The sequence below is a fragment of the Hetaerina americana genome, unplaced genomic scaffold (assembly GCF_022747635.1).
Source record: "Hetaerina americana unplaced genomic scaffold, ioHetAmer1.1.p SCAF_29, whole genome shotgun sequence".
NCBI lineage: Eukaryota > Metazoa > Arthropoda > Insecta > Odonata > Calopterygidae > Hetaerina > Hetaerina americana.
This window is the reverse complement of record NW_027286863.1, coordinates 1,976,556-1,996,720: the sequence shown is the minus strand read 5'-3', so window position 1 is coordinate 1,996,720 and position 20,165 is coordinate 1,976,556. Positions and strand designations below refer to the sequence as shown.

The window sequence follows — 20,165 nt, the reverse complement described above, 5'->3', positions numbered from 1 at the left end:
GTACTGCATTTCATGTATTTTAAATGAAAAAAATTTTGCTTGACATTCCATTTTGTAATAAATATGGTGTATGCGAAATGAAATACACTAAAGGGTCAATACTGGAAGTGATATTAATTTTTTTAAATATTTTTCCAAATTCTTAGTTTAGTATATGTAAGCGCTTAGGGGTACCATATGGTACCAAGCTGTATCACAACGACTGCTACGGGGAAAATATTGAAAATTAGATGCAGTTAGTCAGGAAATAATTACTTCGCCATACTAGTGTATCGTTTACTTCAAAGTAGTTACTGTTCTTGGCGAAAACGGTTAAACGGCCTCATCCCTAAGCAAGCAAGCATAAAATTGCTAGTATTCCAGGGTGGATGTTTTCACGAAAAGAGGAAGTAAACATAGAATAACACAGAGAATCACGGAAGTGGTTTTGACGACTCTGATACTGATATAACTTGGTACTACGCGCCCTAACGGAGATGCATTTTTAAATTATTTTTTTCGAATAACACTCGTTAAGATTTCACCAGGTATTAATGGGAATTCATGATTCTTTCTAACACTTTGAATACATCCATACATTTTAAAGTGAAATTTCATAAAAAGGTTGGAGTTAGGTTTGGAGTTCACTTCATGTTGATGAAACTTGTTGGGAACCAAGTGTATCATAAATGCAGTGTGAGGCGTAAACTTTTACGACGGTGCGAGAAAAAAGCTATTTTTCGTCAATAACAACTACTGAAATCAAATTGTAGCTCATTTGAGGTCAGCAATATTATCCTTTATTGACATGCCACACACACTCGTGGCATATTAAAAAGAGCAACGTAAGCTGGTAACACACAAATGGTGGCGGTAAATTGCATCGAACAAATCAGATGCCCACATTTAAAGGTAACATACACTTTTCAGTTGACAACACGAACGACTTAAGCAAGCAAAAACTGTCCATCAGGAGTGAGAGGATACTAATTCACACGATTAGGAGCAAAAACAAATGAATGGTAAAACCTAACCCGGTAAGGTCATCAAGAGGGACATGGGGCAACACTAACCTCCTTACGTCAGTCGTACATTATTTTTAGTCTTGCTGATGGTAATACATGTAATCATTGCTCAAAATGTATTGAATTCCAGGAGATGCATTGCGGCCTATGCCTGACGCCGAAATTTTTTAATTTTATTTTCGAGAGTAGCATGACATATTGCGTAAATATTATGTTTGAAGGAGTGACTCAGGAATGTGAGAAAAATTTCGGAAAATCTACCTTTCAATTACTAATAATAAAAATCAAATGTTTTACACCCATCTACATTACACACGCCCTTTAGGATAGCATACCCAAACTATAAGGAATATCGCCCCTACCTATCAAAAGTAGGCAAAAAAACCAAAACCGAATGTAGTACTTATCTCTCAAAAATCACTACCGTAAGATATAATTATATCAGGACTTACTTCTTTCTTCACATTCCGAATTAGTTTTTCTTTGAAGACTTCATCTGAAATTAAAAGTGGGGAATTCATATTAAAATTACTTGAGATGCCAACAATTGCATTCGAGCAGATAAATAACACTATGAGTAAGTAATCACCTGCTGAAGTCACAGCCATGGTTACTAACGTGGATCTCTCCTTCAGTAAAGCCCCAAAATTATGCAGAGGAGAATTACTCCCTCACTACATTATGGAACCTATGAATACTACTTCCGCCTCTTCTCTTTCCGTGGTTGTGTCTCAATTTGCGTACGTCCTACCTGTGGCACATATGAACTCGCACTTGGCGCAACCTTTCTTATGACACAAGTCGGCAACAGTCAGCACAACACCGATACCGTGTCCAAGCTCCGTCAAGCTCCAATGGCAGACGATTTGGCAGACGATGTAATGACAACGAACAATCGCAGCGCGCAGCTTCGATTGAATAGAATATACTGCCACCTTCAGGAACAATTTAGTAATACCTAAGTAAATACGACGAAATACTTGTTAGTATTAAAGGCTGAATACTTTGTTTCACATTAATCTGAAAGTTTTGCCTGATTGTGTTCCTATTAATGTTATGGGCATGTTATTCGTATTTTGTGAACAATTAACCTGACATTTTATGGGTTAATGCATTATGCCCGATGGAATGGAGAACCGTCCCTTGCCATCGCTAATGTTTCACATTGGAAATAATTCCTCCAGATTATATCTTACGCGTTTAGATTCTGATGGAATTATGAATCCTGGAGGTAATAATCAATCATCCGGAGTTTCCTTCCAGGTTAATGTTTATAATGCCATTCGAGAGCGAATGAGACATTATTTATCTCAAGATGCTTGGGAGGTACGTCGTAAATATATTGTTCCACAGCTTTGATGTTGTATATGTCGTTATACTTATTATTCCTAAATGATTTCGTAGGAGATTATGAGAGATCCATCGCGTTCTGCGAGAGTTGCCGAAGAATATTTTAGTCGCAATCCTGTTATCACGAATACATACACACGCCCAGCAAGACCACATGCAGAATCGAACATCGCCGTGATAAACCCGATGCCTCGACTCGAAGTAATAATAGGCACTGGACAAAGAAGTGATTCTAGTGATGCTGGGTCAGAGAACTCCAATGTAAATAATTCTCGTCATGAAAATCATCAACCCAGTGAGACAATGAATGCTGGTACTAATGGTGCGAATAGTAATGAGTCAAATGAAAGGAGTGATAATGGGAGAAACTCAGCTCCTTCAAACGCCCAGCCATCGTCCCTTCACAACCTTAGAACAATAACAGTGAGTGATATTTTGAGACAGAGTCCAGAAACTAGGGCATTTATAGGAGTGATATTTAGGTACCTTCCATTTGTTTTAATACTCCTGGTCAAAGGAATATACGATCATAGAGTTGGTAAGTGTACTCTGGGATTATTACCCTTTTATAATGTTAACCAATAAATTATGCTTTGCTTTGCTAATTGACGAATGCAAAATACAGGAATGGAAGTCATTCACGAAGCCCTCGACCTGTAAATATGTGCATTTAAAACTGAATTCCATGTTACAGTGTTAGTTATTACTTCAACATTTGATGTTAATGCAAACTGAGAATGTTGTTCCTAACTCATTCTCTTGGTTATCTTTTTTTCTGTTTATTGTTGGACTTGTTTTCGAGATATCCTTATGAATTCGCTAATGAAGTGAGCTCAGGTGTAATATGGACGGTAATTTGGATACCATTTATTTTACAGGTATTCTGGTTTTATCTGGCATGCTGATGGCGTTCAGCTATGGTAATTTGGTGGTGAAACGTGAAGCAGGCAATCAATCTAGGAGGAGTGCGCCCAACCTGTATTTTGTTTTTTTCAACCTCCTTGTGTGCATCTTTTCCATTTACTACATATTTCAGGATCAGCGGATGCATCTTGGGTACGACATATTTCTTTATACCATTTCTTAAACCAATATTCATGAATACTCTTAAATGGCATCAGTTATTTCATTCGTGTTTATTGTGGTAGTTTAATTCAGGTTCTCTCCTTTATACCGGTTAAAAGTATTTATTTTTTCAAATAATATGAGTTGTCATCGATTTTTGTCAACATTTTGTGACATGTTTCTGAATTTTAATTTTGGAAAAATAAAGAAAAAGAATCAGCGAATTGGGCCGTAAAATGATTTCAAATGTAGGAGATTGGATGCCTGAATCATGTGATCACTTTTTCACACTAATGCATGATGTATTCATTGAAAGCCAAGTTTCCTGACTTGGTAAGGCAACACCATTCATTCACTACCAATTCTGTCCATATGATTATTGCTGACAGAGATGTTGATCTCCATGATGGGAAGTCTCCCTGGGTTTGGGTGTTAACCTGCTGAATGGATTATGTTTCCACTGCAGCTTGCATGAAGTCTGTGCTCAGTTTTTGCCCTGCAATTTAGCTGTATTTTCCTAGGTTTGCAAGGTAATTTTCCCATCTGATAGCAAATCATGTTTAGAAGCAATAGGTTTCAATGCTAATGAAATAAAGGGATTGTATGGAAAATGAAATAATGGGTAGCCCTGGATCACTGATATCCATATTTTATAATAATCAATCGTTTGGGAAAATGGCACTGCATGATGCCACAAATACCACTGTCTATTGTTAAGTATTGGATTGGCAATGGTGGCATTCACAGAACAGATGAGCAATAAAGTTAATTATGTTGTCAGCCTGGAGTGTAGTATTGCTGCTGATGCTGTAATGATGCTTAAAGAAGAGCCTAAACCCAGCGGATAGTGGGTTTTTTAAGGTGACATAAGAGTATGGTCACTGTGAGAATGTCGGCACAATAAGCTACAAAACTTTGAGGGGTACAGAGAGAATTGTAGAAGGCAAAATATTTAATCTTCAAGAGATTTGATGTCTATCATTAACCCTTGGTTTTACCCTTAAGAAGAGTGAAAGTATTATTGTATCAATGAATATTTCCATGAATGGACAAGCATGTGAAATAATGACTGCTTCATCTTTCAAAAATAGTCCCATTAAATCTTGGCATAAATTCGTGAAACTTCATGTGCTCATTTTTTTGCAGGCAACCGTGGTAATCAGTGTAATTCAAATGGTTTAATAGTTATGGGTAGTGTTCACGTAGTAAGCCCTGAGGCATGTGAAACGTATATGTCCAGGGTAACAGGTGATGTCCTTTCCCCTCACTACCTGTAGTTTTGCAAAATATGCTGATATCCAGGAAACCACACTGCTTTCCTGGAAGCATCTGAGAATATCACTTAAACTCTTAGAGCCTTCAGCTCAGTAGCCAAATGATCAACTCCTTAGGCTATTACACTGCTGTGCAGATAATTCTCATGAATGGGAAGACAAAGTGGGCCATATTTTATGTAAATTTTTATTTCAGTGTTGGAAAATTTCATATTAATTTGCCTAATTATGCGTATGTATTCTGAAAGGATCTTCATTTTGCCCTACTTTGAAGTCTTATGTCATCCGTCAAGCAATATTCATGCCCAGGTATGTACATTAGACTTTGAGATTGATTGAAATTGTGAACATTGTATAGTTCTAAATTTTGAGCAGTATGTACTTGACGCGTTTGGTTGAGAATGATTCGGCAGTTGCAAAATGAGTTGATTTGTGCTGGGAAATGATGGGGGCAATAGATTTTTCATAAGAATTTCTCTGTTGGTATTATCGATGGCACTTTGCAGTCAATGCACAGAAGATGAAGGCAATTGTCTTCCGTTCGGGACGTGGAAGGCTGCCCGGAGTGGACCTGTCAGGGAATGGAGTAGTTCTACCGCGAGAATCTGAGGTTCCCTATCTCGGAGTGCCATTAGACTGGATACTCCTTCGTATTTGTGTGAAGGCATTCACCACGCCTAGTTGGCATCGATGCTGATTATTCGCCCGCCTGTCCCAAGCACTTAGACACGAAGCGTCGACTGTACCGGTTGTGTTTTGCCCGTCGTCACATTTGCAGCACCGGTATGGTTAGGAGTGCAGAACTCACTTGGGACGCAGTCATTGCGACCACGTCTCTGAAATGCACAAAGACTGGAAGCTGGAACCCCTGGACATCCTGCCGAAGATCTTGGGTAAATCCTTCAAGGAAACAGCGGAATAGGAAGCACCCCTCGTGCGGAAGATCGCCGACATCCAAGTCTGCCCCCGAAACCATCATGAGTGCCCCATAGCTTGGACACGGGAGGAAGAAGCCCTGCCAGCAAAGATGAGGCCAAGGCTGCTGCTCTGAGAGGGAAGGAAATAGATCGTCTTGACGACGCAGAAGTATTCTCCCCTCCTTAGTAGCCTTGGCGGCTGAAAAGGCAAAAAGCCTCCGTCACGCAACGGACCAAGGCAAAGCATTGCAGCTCTAGTAAATTTGTAAAAAGGAAACGTGAAGGCGAGGAGTTGAATATGAAACCTGTTACCCTCAATCTGTATCTGATTCAAGCCCAATTATGGTTACATGGTGTAAAGCAAACCACAGTTGTCAACCCTCAGGTCAGTTTGACAGTTCGGGGTAGATCTCGCCCACTACTGAGCCCAATGGCATATGAAAGTCTCACATCGCCATATAGGCATCCTTCCTTGTGCCACCCATAGCTACCCAGGAAGATTTGTTACCTGAAAAATTACGCAACGTAGTTGAAGCTGAGGGCGTCCAGAGGCATCGCCTGGAGTTGGACCCGGCCCTCTGGTCAACGGCCCAGTGTCGTGGGCTAATATTTTGCATATTTTATTTTTCATTAACAAGCATGTAACGTGCTAACTGGATTATTTTCTGAATAACAATTGGTGAAGTATCCGCTCAAGCATTGTATAAGGAACCTGATTATGAGATAAGGAGTTTCGCCTTCATTTAATTTAGAATGTTGTGTCTTGAAAGCCAACTAATGCCAGCTATCTTCTCTTCCCTTTGTAGTTATTGATGCATTTTTGGGTTGTACTAATAATGAAAACTGTTTACATTTAACTTATATTGCATCCATTTGTTTTGTGACTTGCTTGAATCGATTTTTTCAGGTTATTTTTGATTCCACCATACAGCCAGCCCTTAGCAGTGTCAGATTTATTTTGGTTAGTCTGTGTGACTGACTTTGTGTTGAAGATGATTACTGTCATAGTGAAAGGCTGCCTTGTTTCCCTGCCTGCATCACTAATAGCATATCAAAAAAGAGTGAGTAGTAATGTTCAATTTGAAACGTGATGTATGATGTGTTAGGTTTTAAGATTTTCCAGAAGACTTGATGCGGCCAGGAGAAGAAGAAGGATTTTATAGTGTTACTTCCCGAGCTCCTTTTTGGTAATTTCTCTATTGGTAACATTTATACTTGCCGGCATTTGATAGATGTTTCATTTCATGTAGAAAATAAATTATTTCTGAGATCGCGATGGTGCGGTGGCTATCGTACTGGCTTCCAACCCAGAGGGCCCAGGTTGAAATCCCGGAGGTGGCAGATATTTTTCTGGGGTATCCCTACTTGAGGTGCTTTTTGTGGAGGGCACTTTTGAGTCAGTACACCGTCCGCCGGAAGGAATGTTAAGCCGCTGACCCCTTGACACCTTTCGTTAAGAGTATGTTAATGCTGTCGCAAGGTTTCTCTCCACCCTTCGTCCTTTTCCACGCATCCCTATGGGTGCAAATTCCGTCGCCTCCCCTGAAACTACTGATAAAAATTATTTCTTTTTCCCGAAAATCTTTCAAAAATTTCTGAAGTGTTTAATAGAGGCTCCATGTAACAGAGCTTGTAATGCCTGCTTTCAGTTATTTAGTGAATCACAAAGTGCTAGTAAAAGGTGAAAATGGCTGACAACAATAAAAGGCTTTTAATCAAATTTTTGGGTTTTTAGGCCTTGGTTTTATCATAATTATGACGTTTGGTTGAAAGTCATTCATACTCATCTAATCCATCAATAATCACTATTCTCAGTGAGTGTGAGTTGCGTGCTCACCTTGAACCACTCAATGCCAAGGGATTATTAATATCATGAATGATGAGATATCAGACTCCAAACATTCAAAACATTTTCCCTATTTTAAATGATTTTTTGCAGCTTTCATTACCATTACTACATTATGTGATGGAATTGGAAATATTGAAATAAGTAAAGAAAAGTATAAATTGGTGAAGTCATGGGTGAAGTATAATTGAGTGAAGTGTGCAGGTTTTCCACCAGGTTAGTGTGTCTGCTACCAACATTTCGATGACACAGTTAGTCCTTCAAACATACTAACGCAGCTGACGCACTAACCCAGGGTAAGCCCACGAAGACTTCACCATAATTGTGCCAAAGGAAAGCGCCAATACTCACATGAGTATAAAGTGAAAGGAATACCATATTATTAATCACCTTAAACTGAAGGGAGGTATAATTTATCCATTTTTCTGGGATGTGGTTTTTCATCATTGGTAGGTGAACTAACTCATAGGTGTCATTATTTTCTCTACTTCCTAAATGTGTCAAAATATTGATAGAATTTTAATTTCCAGCATTTATTTCGACCAATGACCAGGGAGTATCTCCCTTTGGTTTAAGAAGTTGATTAAAATTAATGTGAAAAAATCACATTGAAAATATCATTCACTTTGACTGGGATTTAATGCCCTCAGTCAGATATTAAGGGATCTGGCATCGAATCCCAGTCATGGTGAGTGATTTTCAAACGGTGAAATTCCTGCATTGCACAGTATGGACATTATTGAGTGATCCATTTAAAGTAAATTTTGTAGCATATACCTAAGTGTTGTGATTAGATTAATATGTTTTTCCTTTCTGTTTATGGTACCATTTTCATTTTTTTATCCAGATTTAATATTGTTGTGATATTTTGGATGCAGTATGCAAAAAAAATTAGTCACCTGAAATGGACTTTGTTTTGGTTACAGGGGAAGTGGTTTCACTTCATTGAAACAACCTCACAGTTCTATCGAAGCTTATGTCCAGTCCAGCCTTGGTTATATTTCCTCATTGAGGCATATCAAGGTTCAGGAAAAGTTTTTGGCATACTCCTCTGTGCAGCTTATGCTGTCTCAAAAGTATCAGAGCTTCTGAGAAAAGTCAAAGCTTGGAAGGCAGCTCTTACGATGGTGATGCAAGACTTGGTAAGGTTAAGAACATCATACTATCCCACATGCTCTTATAATGTTATATGGCTTGTGTTATTGTTTGCTGTGTGTGTGGATCCAGGCCTCATCTATTTTTGAAATAGGGCAGAAATGTTGTACGTATTTCAACAATAAATGAACCTGTTTTGATCAATTTTGAAATCTATAATAGAAGTATAATTTAAAAATTTGGCAATAGATATTAATTGAAACTGTAAGCTGCTAGCATCACTTTGACTTCTTAATGTTCAGAGCCTTACTAGAATATTAACATAGATTTAAAGAAAATAAGCCTGAAAGTATATGCAAAGCAAATTATATTTCACTAAGTACAAAATTAATATCTAATTTTATTATTTGTTTGACACCCTCATTACCTTTGTCTTTTATGTATAAATATCGAGAACACAGTTATTTAAATGGAACCTGAATTTATAATATATTAAATTAAATGCCTAAAAGATTCTTTCCCATTTAATTTCCATTTTTACTCGTACTTTGGCTATTAGGGTGGTTATTCAGTTGGAAAAGTCGAGTAACATTTGAGGTATCACATTTGGAAATGTTGAAAAACCCAGCGCTTGAATGGGGTGGTGCAAGCGCTGGACATGAGGTGAGGGAGGTTGATTGAGGTTAACGTAGGTGTGACCTGTATGTCTATTTCCAGGGAGTTTTGTTTTCACCTGTGTAAAATGACTGAAATTAATCATCAGGCTTCTAATAAGAAAAATAAAAAGCATGTTAAACATTATATCATGTTTCGTACAAAACACACTGTCATATCTGTCATTTCGAATTAACTTTACAGGCCTGCAGCTTTTGAGTGGAAAACCAAGAAAATGAAAGCATATTTGTTAAGAATATTAGGCAGGGGTCAGAATCTGGTATCTTGGAAATGATTTTCCACCATTTTTTTCATTGCGCAACTTCTTATTTTGATTATAATGTAATGCTAGTTCAGTCTATGGCCATAATTTGCAAGCAGGGAATTATAAAAAAATAATGAATTGAAAAATTGTTTAATGGTAATTTCAAAATGTTGAAATAATTCTCTTCCAATTTTTAATGACAAATCCGCTCTTTCCTTCAATTAAGTTTTCACTAATCATATTCTTCAATCAAGGATTAAAAATTACACACCTTACTAACCAGGCCAATAGGGTGTGTTGTGGTAGTTGTTGACTTAAATCTGCTGGTTGAGCCGATGGGAAACCTGATTATCAGCCTAAGGCTTATTGGGGCTGTACGAACCACTGCGTATGGGGAGTAAAACAATTAGAGAATGGTATTTTTTCAAATAATCATTTATATATTTATAATGGTTGCTACATGGGCTTGACCATTATAAAGTGATGTGGTTGCAGATGTATGAAGCATGGCACACTTGTTTGTGTTAAATATAATTTAGGTCTTTAATAAACAAGTAATTTTCAAAATATCACATTAAAAATCTCCATTTATCAGCTCTGTAGTATGCACATTATCTGAAATTATGATGAAATGTAGAAGAGCAGTTTCACATATTTTTTTGATCGATGACCAATTGCTTCAAGGTATTGTGTGCAAAAAACCATTTTGGGGAGAGAAACCTTTCACATTGGGTTTCTCTATTTAATTGAAACTAAAAGTAATGATTTTCTTTGAAAATGCACAATGGGTATTACAATCTTTTATAATGCTCAAATGTCTAAAAAAAAGTTTAAAGTAATGGTAAATATCAGTTCCAGAATTTATGTTTTTAAGTTCTAGTTTCTGGAGCCTGGAACTGACCCCAATGCCTTACAATTTGATTTAGTTTCGCTCACCAGAACAATGTGTGCTCAAAGCATAAGCAAATCCCACTCATAGCCATTTCATATTTCCATTGAGCATTACACTTTAATTGGGATCTTTCATGAAATATTTGTTTTGTGAATGGCTCTCAACAGTTAACATATAGAGAAGGTCATAAGCAAATATTAATGAGATACAATCTTGGATAATGGGGTTACCTCCTACTTTTAATATAATTACTTTTGAAGTCATCGGGGTTTTGGGCGAGTGTATTTGTATATCTGGTAGTTTGATGAGGAATTTCATTTTTGAGTGAAAAGAATATTACCACATTTGCATTGTTTACAGTAATCCATTATAACAGTGAATATGTTTCATTGAAACTTAATCTAGATTATATTAGTCTGATATTCTTGCTTAGCTTGCTGATTCCCTCGAGTGGAACTGCTCTTTTTATTAGGAAGTTGGTGTACGACCTTCAGCCGAGGAACTGCTGAAAGCAGGTGATCGGTGTCCAATCTGTCAAGATTCATTCACCTCTCCCATCTTGTTGTCACAAGGCTGTGGCCGCCACATTTTCTGTGAGGCTTGTATTTTGCATTGGCTGGACAGGGAACAGAACTGTCCCCTCTGCCGAGCGAAAGTACCAACAGCCAACGGCTCCAGGAGAAACCAGCGTGCAAGAGACATTGAGTTGGGACCAGAAGAAGAAGATGATCAAGATGAGGTTACGCCAATGTGGAGGGATGGATCTACTACCCATGTAATTCAGTTTTATTGAGATTGCTCCCATTGAAACAACGTTTTCCAAAAGTGGTGTTTGCTCTGTTTTAACCTAGTTGTTATTCTGCCAATGATAAATTAAATATCTTAAATGTCAGTAGGGAAATAATACACAATTTGGTACAGCACACAACCCATATTCATTCCTTCCAGCCACGGAAAATACTGGATAAGATATAAAAAATGCAGTGAGTGCTATTTCCTGTTTGGGCAATTGCATTGTGAGCTGCCAACAATGTTCTGCTCTCAGCCGTGCTTTTGGGATGTGGTTTTTTTGCTTGAATAAAGTCTCTCACAAGCCAAAGAAATTGATATATAAGCATTAAAACCTGTATAAAATATAGATGAATGGAAAATGTGCTGTTAATTTAGTAGGATATAATTCTGGCATCAGAATAAATCTTTATGATTATTTGACACATTTTGCCACCCGTGAATTAGTTATTTCATAGGAAAATTTATTTTTGTCATTACATTTGACTATAGAATAAAATGTTAAATGCACTTGTACTTAAAAATATTTCATGCAGGGTATGATGTGTTGAGCAGAATGTAAAAGTTTTGCAAGGAACAGGAATCGAAATTGACATGAACAGAATATTGTCATGTAATTAGAAATTGTCAAATATGCTGCATCCATGATTGCAATTCAATGTTGTAATGCCGTCATGAAAATAAATTTTGAATGTTGTATGTAATTACTTGCTGTGAATTTAAAAGGGAATACATGGTGTGGTATACTATTCTCTCCAATTAAAAGGAATTGTACGAGAAAATATTTAAAAAATTTAAATTATTTTCATTTTCACTCTAAATGGGTACAAAAATCTTATGAATATGATTGGTATTGTTCAGTTAAACTCTCACCACTCATGCAATTACTTGCAGCCTTATTTGCCCCTATCAAAGTTATTGCTAACTACTTAGTTGATATGTAAGAGCAGAGTAGGTTATTCTTGGATCATTTTCATAAAAATGTGTCATTGTCCAAACACTGATGAAATGTTCATTCAGCTGCTGCTGGAGTGAGGTATTGTATAGAGCAAGTGAGTTCTAGAAGCCATGGAATGGTCTCTCACCTGCAACTGAGTTCGTAGGGGATGCACCTGTCAGCTGCTGCAGTGGTTATATCGATCTACCTATCCATGTGATGAAATAGATTAGGTTATCTACTGTTGGGTGCTTATTATGTCAAACATTTCATGGTATATGGAATGCCAAGGCATATGGAACCTCATGACTGAATCAATTGTTTTTACATCTTATGTGTACTGTATATTAGGTATGTTTTCAAATGAACGTTTTTTTTTAAAGTAAAATTAGTATTGATGAGAGTAAAATAGTTACTCACTTTAAGAGTTAAGGCAATACTGAACAGTACCCATTGATTTAATATTTACAACTTTACAGGTCACTGATAATGTTCCTATTCTGTAAAAATGTAATAGGCTTTTTTGGGAAATTGTGGGTTTACTTTCCGCCTTGATGCTGGGAGGTCTGAATACATGATATGAAAATTCACAGGTGAATTACATACGTGGTAATTTTTTTGCCGCATGAATGTATAATTAATCCAAAACAACATCAGTGTTGTGTAACACTTAAAAAGTTCTAATTACATAATAATGTTCACCTTGAACTGTCTTAATTTTATATTTTCTTTTAATTGTGAGAATCAGAATCCATTCAACTAAGATTTTGGTGGCATTTTAATGAGAACACCTCCACAATGCTGGCCTTGGGTAATTTTTTATTATTTTGTTACTGTTTCACCCTACATCATCCTTTAATCTTTGAAGTGAAATGAAATCCTCCAGTTCCTTTTTATTTGTTGGGTTATTTATTGTGCCAGAGGCGTAGCTATTTGTAACTTGCTCAATGTCATTGAAATTTCCATGATTTGTAAAGGCTATTGACCATCAGAATGATGAGTACCTATATTTGATTAGGAAATTTCTATGTTTATATAACTCTTCAGAATTTTTTGGTCGGGCATTTTGGTACTGCTCTCTAACTATTGAAAAATGAATGATTATTTACCCCAATCTTAGTAAATTTAGCAAATATGTTAATATTTCTTTGGTTTTTCTCCATTTCCATGAATGTATGTATCAATGTACATTTACATCTGAGTTCCACTTGTGGAATCAGGGTAAGTTGATGCATGAATTGCTTTTAAGTTCTGTGATAACAAAATTTAATGAAATGTTTTTGAACTGTCATGATCAGATACGATTGAGTACTAGATTCAAACTAATTTCTTGATATATTTTATTTATTTTCAGACCTAAATAAACATTTCCATGAATTATACTTTTGGTCTTTAACTTTTTTGTAATAATTCTCTTAGTTTTAATTGTAAGCAGTAAAGGGTTAATAAGAGACAAAGATTAAGGATATAAGATCATTATCTTTTATATCATCTAATCATTCTAATACATCTATATCAATTTTATATCATATTATACACGTTTATTATTTCTAAATCTGAGCAGCTTCTATAAATTGTCTTTTCTGCAGAAATATTGTCTGGAAACAAATTGTCTACTTCATACAAGGGCGATTCGAAAAATAAGGTCTCCATTTTTTTTCATGAAAAATCAAATATATTCTCAACTTGGTGTACATCGTTGGACAGGTTGAGCATTTAGCTGTTTTTCTACATAGTCGCCTTGATGATCAATCACTTTTTCCATTCTTGTAACCAGCTTTTTAATACTGGCATCGTACCTTTCTCCCGCTGTGTCGCGAAGCCAACTGACGACTGCTTCTCCTATATAAATTCATTGCCATTTAGTGGAAGTGTATGGTCATCAAAAACATGCGCAAGTGGTGCAGGGAGTGTTTTTATGGCTGGGAAAACGTCCACGATTAGCAGCGGCTGAGTTCGCCAGAATCAACGGTGGCTCCAATTGACGAGATGGTGCGCAATAACCAGAGAATTACCCTTCATGAGATAAAGGAAGGCCTTAATGAAGAGAGTGGCTACTTCTCTGCACAGAATATTGTGTGTCGGAGGTCCTCGGTTATGACAAGGTGTCTCACCAAAGGAGTGTGTTTGAATCATGACAATGCGCGTCCACATATGTCGCATCAAACGACCACCCTACTCAATTAATTCGGCTGGGATATCGTTGACCTCCCCTCCTCACAGCCTGGACGTTTCCCCCAGTGACTGCCACTTGTTTCCCGCCCACAAAAAACACCTTGGAAGACAGAAATTCCAGTCAGACGAGGAAGTGTAAGAAGCAGTTGTCAGTTGGCTTTGTGATGTGGCAGGAGAAAGGTACAATTCAAGTATTAAAGCTGGTTACAAGGATGCAAAAAGTGATTGATCATCAAGGCGACTATGTAGAAAAATAGCTAAATGCTCAGCCTTTCCTACGATGTAGAGAAAGTTGAGAACAAATTTGATTTTTCATGAAAAAAAAAGAGGAGACCTTACTTTTCGCCCTCCTATAATGTCAGACTGTAACACAACTCAGTATCTAGCGTTATTATATCTACCAGAGAGAAAAATAATTTTACCTCATATGCGGATGAGTGCTTCTAAAATCTTCATTGGCTTAAAAATGGTTTAGACCTCAAGTGGCCAGTATGTTGGTCACAGCTGTGGTACATTTTTAGAGATTGTAATGCTGAACTGTTAAATTGAGAAAAGAGCTGCTGCACTGCCATAATTTCCTATACAAACACCTGATAAACTCCAATTTATTAGGCATGAAATTACTGCTGTGTATCATATGAATTATTTTGCAAAATAGTGCATAATAGAAGTTTGAAGTTTTGATAGCTCTGCGCAAGCTATATATATTGAAATATTATTTATGATTTTTGCAACATCCATGGAACTTCGCTTTTTTTTATTTCTTTTAAAACATTATTCATATAGAGCAGTAGTGCCAATTTACAGTGAAAAATATAACAAAAACATGGTAGGTTAACTAATTAGCTTTAGCAGTAGTAGTTAGGGGAGGCGACCAACAGCTGATGTCATTTGCGCCATAGGGGATGGACAGGATAGGATGAAGGGTGGAGAGAAACCTGGCGTCAGCATTAGCCTACTCTTTACGAAAGGCGCCAAGGGGTCCACAGCTTAACGTCCCATCCGACGGACGGCGCACTAACTCAAAGTGCCCTTCACAAAGCACCTCAAGTATGGATCGAGATACCACTGAAAAATATTCAACACCGCCGGGATTTGAACCCCGGCCCTCTGGGTGGAAAGCCAGTACGTTAGCCCCTGCACCATCTCAATCCCCCTAATTAGTTTTAACTGTCATCTACCTCACAAATACGATTCCATTAGCTTTAGTAAATTGTCCAGTATCTCACAGTGTGCATTTTGCAAGATGTTTAGGCAACGGAAATAGTTGACAGCCATCATTTGTTTATAATTGATGGCAGACAGCCATTGTGCCGAGTGAAAGGAATAATTATACGCAATTTTTTTTAAAAAGTTTTTCCTGAAGAATATACATGCATGCAAAAACCTTTTTTTTACATGATTTATAAATAATACAATTCTACATTTTTATCCAAGTCATGCTATCATTATTCAGCTTTTGAAAAAAAATACTTGTCCTGCATGGGATAGTGAGAAAATAGCTCACACAATCATAAACCTTTGGTGAGGGGCATGAATATCATTAGAAGTAATTGATGGCACAGATTAAGAAGGCTGCTCAGGCATCAAACAACTTTCATTGCAGATGATGGTGGAGTTCACTGGATTGATCATGACATTGTGATGTGGGAGGTAATGGAAAACCCTAAATACTCCCTGGTTAGACAGATTTCAGAATAAAGAGAAGCAGTGCAGAGCTATCAAGCTACGTGTTTTGTCTGCACATCTATCTTGTTTTCAAATAGTGATGGAAGGCCAACTTAGATTTAAGTAATTGAAGAGGGGAAAACATGGCCCAAGGGGGGAAAGGAAACCTATGAAGAATTAAGATAGAAGAAAACAATTCACTATGGCTACTAATACTGCTACATACTCCATATTCATACAATTGATTGTGTTCAAAGTAAATTTTTTTGCAAAGTTGCATTCAAATTCAATCTTCACCAAGAACTTTATAGTTATCATGAAATGTTATCTCTACTAAATCTTCCCTCCATGCATAAATGTTGAAAAATTAATTAAATGACTTTTCTTTAGTAATCACTGCATAACCAGATTGATTCCTTAGAACTCCTAATGTTTCTGAGTACCTTCACATAACACAAGGTATGAAGCACTCTTTGAAATTAGACATCATGCACAAAACTACACCTTACTACTCGCCTATTAACCCGATCATGAGAGATGCCAACAGTTGTGATTATAATGACTTACTTTCTATCTCACCAAGATCCCTTAAAAAATTTTATCAAAAATATCCGAAGAATTTTAGAATGCCAATTATAAGCTATGCGGATATCTCTACTTGTAAATATTTTGTTTCTCATGCCCATTTTCTCAATCCATGCCACAAGGTCTAGTTAATAACTGCTACTAACATTTGTCATTGTGTACCATCACCAACAATCATACCAACTGTAACAAATACTACATTTTAATATTCTGTTTCCATTTTTTGAATTTATATTATTTAATATTGGTATTTAGTCAACATCAATTAACCTAATTAGGTATGTTTGCGTACCTGTATACCATTTCAAACTGTCTTTAGGTATTGCATATCGAAATTCATCTTTAATTTTAAATTATATTTTCATTCTCAATAATGAGAATTAACTTCATGTAATTAATACCCATTTGTAAATGTTTTTTATAATTGTGGAACCAATATATGTTTTTTGCCTTTCTTTGTGAAAAGGGTTATTCCTGTTATATAAATGATGGAATAGAGGCCAGTAATAAATTTAAATAGAACCACCTGAAGAAAGTAAATAAAAAAGTAGCACAACAACTTGTGACCAAGAGATCCTAAACCAGGTGGCCAAGGATATTGACAAATACATATAAGAGAAGAAAGGAGAACATTTAAAAACCCAAGTAGTAAGTGAGGAAGTCCTGTAAAAGACATATATACCTTGATAAATGACGATCAAACATGAGAGGCCAAAGAATAAATTGAAAGCTGCTGCAAAGAAATCATGAATAATGGAAATACCCAAGCAGCATAAAAAAAATATTCTTTATTGGCTTCTCAGGTCCTTTGGGCTTTGACATAGGGCAAATCATAGGTAAATACTGACATTTTTCAATTATTACCAGATAACTCTAAACTGTACTGTAAAAGTGTACTAAAACTAATCTGACAAAATTTGTGCAATGCTAGTTATAAAAGCATGTAAATGGTATGATGCCTGAAAATGTTAAGTGGGTGGCCAGTATAACATTCTAAATATTGCCTAGACAGCCCTCTTTTAAGATTGAAAATAAACATTTTCAATAAGGTGATGAGGCCCAGTAGACTTTGCGGCAATCAAGGGTGAACTTTTCTGTATTACCAATGTGACGGCTCCCACTGTGATCCTCCCACTTAGACCAAGGATGGCCTGTGCCCTTTCAATGCCAATGCCCTCCCAGAGTCCTACAGCTTTATTAGGTGATTCTGCAATGGTGGGGATTCCTTCATGGGATATTGAAAATGCTTACTGTTCATTTAAAATTAAATTATTAGAGGAACACTGGCTACCACCTTCAACTGAAGTTTTAACTTCAAGGACTAATTCTCAAAGAGGGAATTTAATAGACATGCGTCATCAGCATACAGGAGGCTTGTTCCTCGATTAATGATGAGGGAGATCACTGAAAAAAAAATAATAAACCATGGGGACCCAACGAGTGAACCCTGGAGAATTACAATGGCCATCTGATTATTTGGAGGTAAAATTAGGTGGAGAAGAGGGGCTATTTAGCAAGAATCTCATGATTTGCTGTCTGTCCAAGAGGAATGACATTTTTTTAATTATTACTTTACTAAATTACACCCAGTATCAGCTATATTAGAATAAATTGGAACTTCTACATTATACTTTGGTGATCAATCCTCTGAGATTAAGCATTCTGATTCGAAAACTTACAATAAAATGAACAAAAAATCTGTTTTCAACATTCCCATAATAAAAATCTCCATAATAGTCTTCCGATCTCAAGCCCTCTTCTCAGAACTGATACCAAACAATCAATCCAAGAATCAAGTCCACAATTTTTTAAGGGCTATTGCTAAATGGTAATCTTGACTGGCCATCTCGCATTGAGGATATTATCAATAAAATGGAGACAGGCACTTTCATCACTTACAAGCTTGTTCCAAATACCTCTTAAGATGCTCTTAAACTATTATTATATTATGCCAAAATCCATTCCTGTTTTTCTTATGATTTAATCTTTTGAGGAAACACTAGTTTTGTGGCTTTTCCAAACAAAAAAGATCTTTGAAATCCTGGGCATAAGTATCAACAATAAGCGTTGAAACTAGTAGTACCAAAATAAAGAACAGTGGAAAAATACATTTTGTTCTTCATTTAAGTAACTATTTGCATTGTAGGAGCCTATTCTCTTTTGTACTGGAATCACTAGAGCCAGTTTGAGAATAATTGTGCCTCCAATGATACATTGACGATATCTGCTAATGAAATACTACAATGTGACAACTGCTGTATCCTACCAATGACATTAAGATATACCATGTAATGAAAAATAACGTTATAAGTGTTTCGCCACTATTCCTGACATTGGAACTGAGGAAGCTCGTCAGCACTTAATAACTCCACTCTACGTACGCCAAACTGCTTAATTGTTTTCAAAATACATTTAGGAATGCATAAGGTGAGTACTAATTTACGTCATTAAAATTTGTAATTTAGTTAAATGCAGCTAAGGAAATTACAAAATCATTGTCATGAATCTTTGAGTGATTAACGAGCCTGTTAATCAACATATAACTTTTCGCCATGACTAACATCTGTAAGCAATCACTGGAGAGGTTTACCATTTGATAGGCATCTTAACAGACCTTGAGGCATTGTCTTCGTAGAAGATAGTACTATCTCTACGGCATATTGTTTGCCAGAGGTTCACATTAGAGGAAAATGAACAGAGTGGAAACATGGAGGTAATGAGGTTTGAGTCGTTTTCTTTCTAGTTACTTCGTTTATATGTTTAAAACTAACATTTTATTAACTCATGCCAAACCGGATGCATGCATTTTCGCACCGTTTACGCCACATATATTAATGTGCACAACAAACAATACGATTAAATGATTTCAGGAACAAGAAAATCTACTACATTTATTAATCTACTTTTGCTCCAGGAGCCAGAAGAAAAAAATATTGATACACAGAAGAAAGAGAGAACTGCAAATGTTCGATACGGAATGTCAAATATGCTAACAACCTTAAAACAGGTGAAAAGTTTAAGTTAAGTAAAATACCCACTCACGCAATAACAAACATAGCAAGCACTTCTTATTTATTATATTCACGATTGTATCAATTGATTAACAATAACTGATAACAGGACTTTGTCACATCTTTTAGGAAATTTTTGTGGTAGGTCGGTTAACCCCACCTTAAAGCAACGTTACAAATAATCCAAGCCAACATCGTGTCACACAGTTCTCAATTTTTCCACAATTCGGAGCTTTTCGTAGGAACACCACATACCTACGTTTCCCTGATCAAAGAACGAGTTTTAGGCGGTTTAACAGGTTTTCATCTTAACCCTTGGCCTTGTTTACCTTACGACACGTGAACCTCTCGTGAGTTAGAGCGTCCTCATGCTAAATCACGTGACCTCTTGGCGCGCGAAAGTTTAGTGGTCGGAGGGATAATTATCCGTCGACGATTACAATAGTCAACATTCTTAAAAATCTTAAAGGCCGATTTAATTCTTTAAAAAAATAATTGGTAACTTCTTCAGAGATGTCACGTAATCGACCAAAGTAGTACTAATAGTAATTACGAAACAAGTTTATTTCCTCTACCAATTGAGACCTGAACCATGCTAATCTGATCGGTCGCCAACTCGTGCGAGGCCACTCCACGAA

At 36.6% G+C, this 20,165-nt stretch overlaps 2 protein-coding genes across 3 annotated transcripts in view; one reads left to right on the top strand and one right to left on the bottom strand.

Annotated features, from left to right (window-relative positions):
- LOC139689912 (small G protein signaling modulator 2-like) overlaps positions 1 to 1,842 on the bottom strand; it is a 269,278-nt gene extending 267,436 nt beyond the window's left edge. For both annotated transcript variants that reach the window (XM_071587030.1, XM_071587031.1), the window contains exons 1-2: positions 1,594 to 1,842; positions 1,457 to 1,500 (exon numbers count right to left, since the gene is read on the bottom strand). In XM_071587030.1, the coding sequence (XP_071443131.1) occupies positions 1,457 to 1,500; positions 1,594 to 1,612 (63 nt within the window). In that variant the 5' untranslated portion in view covers positions 1,613 to 1,842. The remainder of the gene's footprint in view (positions 1 to 1,456; positions 1,501 to 1,593) is intronic.
- A 119-nt stretch (positions 1,843 to 1,961) lies between these two features.
- Positions 1,962 to 13,470, top strand: LOC139689905 (E3 ubiquitin-protein ligase RNFT2). The gene is made up of 6 exons (XM_071587025.1): positions 1,962 to 2,330; positions 2,409 to 2,892; positions 3,233 to 3,410; positions 6,518 to 6,671; positions 8,383 to 8,598; positions 10,835 to 13,470. Exons 1-6 carry the CDS (start codon positions 2,121 to 2,123, stop codon positions 11,153 to 11,155), a joined length of 1,563 nt encoding a protein of 520 aa, XP_071443126.1. The 5' UTR covers positions 1,962 to 2,120; the 3' UTR covers positions 11,156 to 13,470.
- The last annotated feature ends 6,695 nt before the right edge of the window (positions 13,471 to 20,165 follow it).

What these genes read in the sequence shown, in the direction of transcription:
- LOC139689905 (XM_071587025.1), top strand. Translation starts at nt 2,121, where the DNA reads ATGCCCGATGGAATGGAGAACCGTCCCTTGCCATCGCTAATGTTTCAC. An exon ending in GATCAGCGGATGCATCTTGG is followed by an intron (nt 3,411 to 6,517) that starts GTACGACATATT and finishes CGATTTTTTCAG; the next exon opens with GTTATTTTTGATTCCACCAT. An exon ending in TAATAGCATATCAAAAAAGA is followed by an intron (nt 6,672 to 8,382) that starts GTGAGTAGTAAT and finishes TTTTGGTTACAG; the next exon opens with GGGAAGTGGTTTCACTTCAT.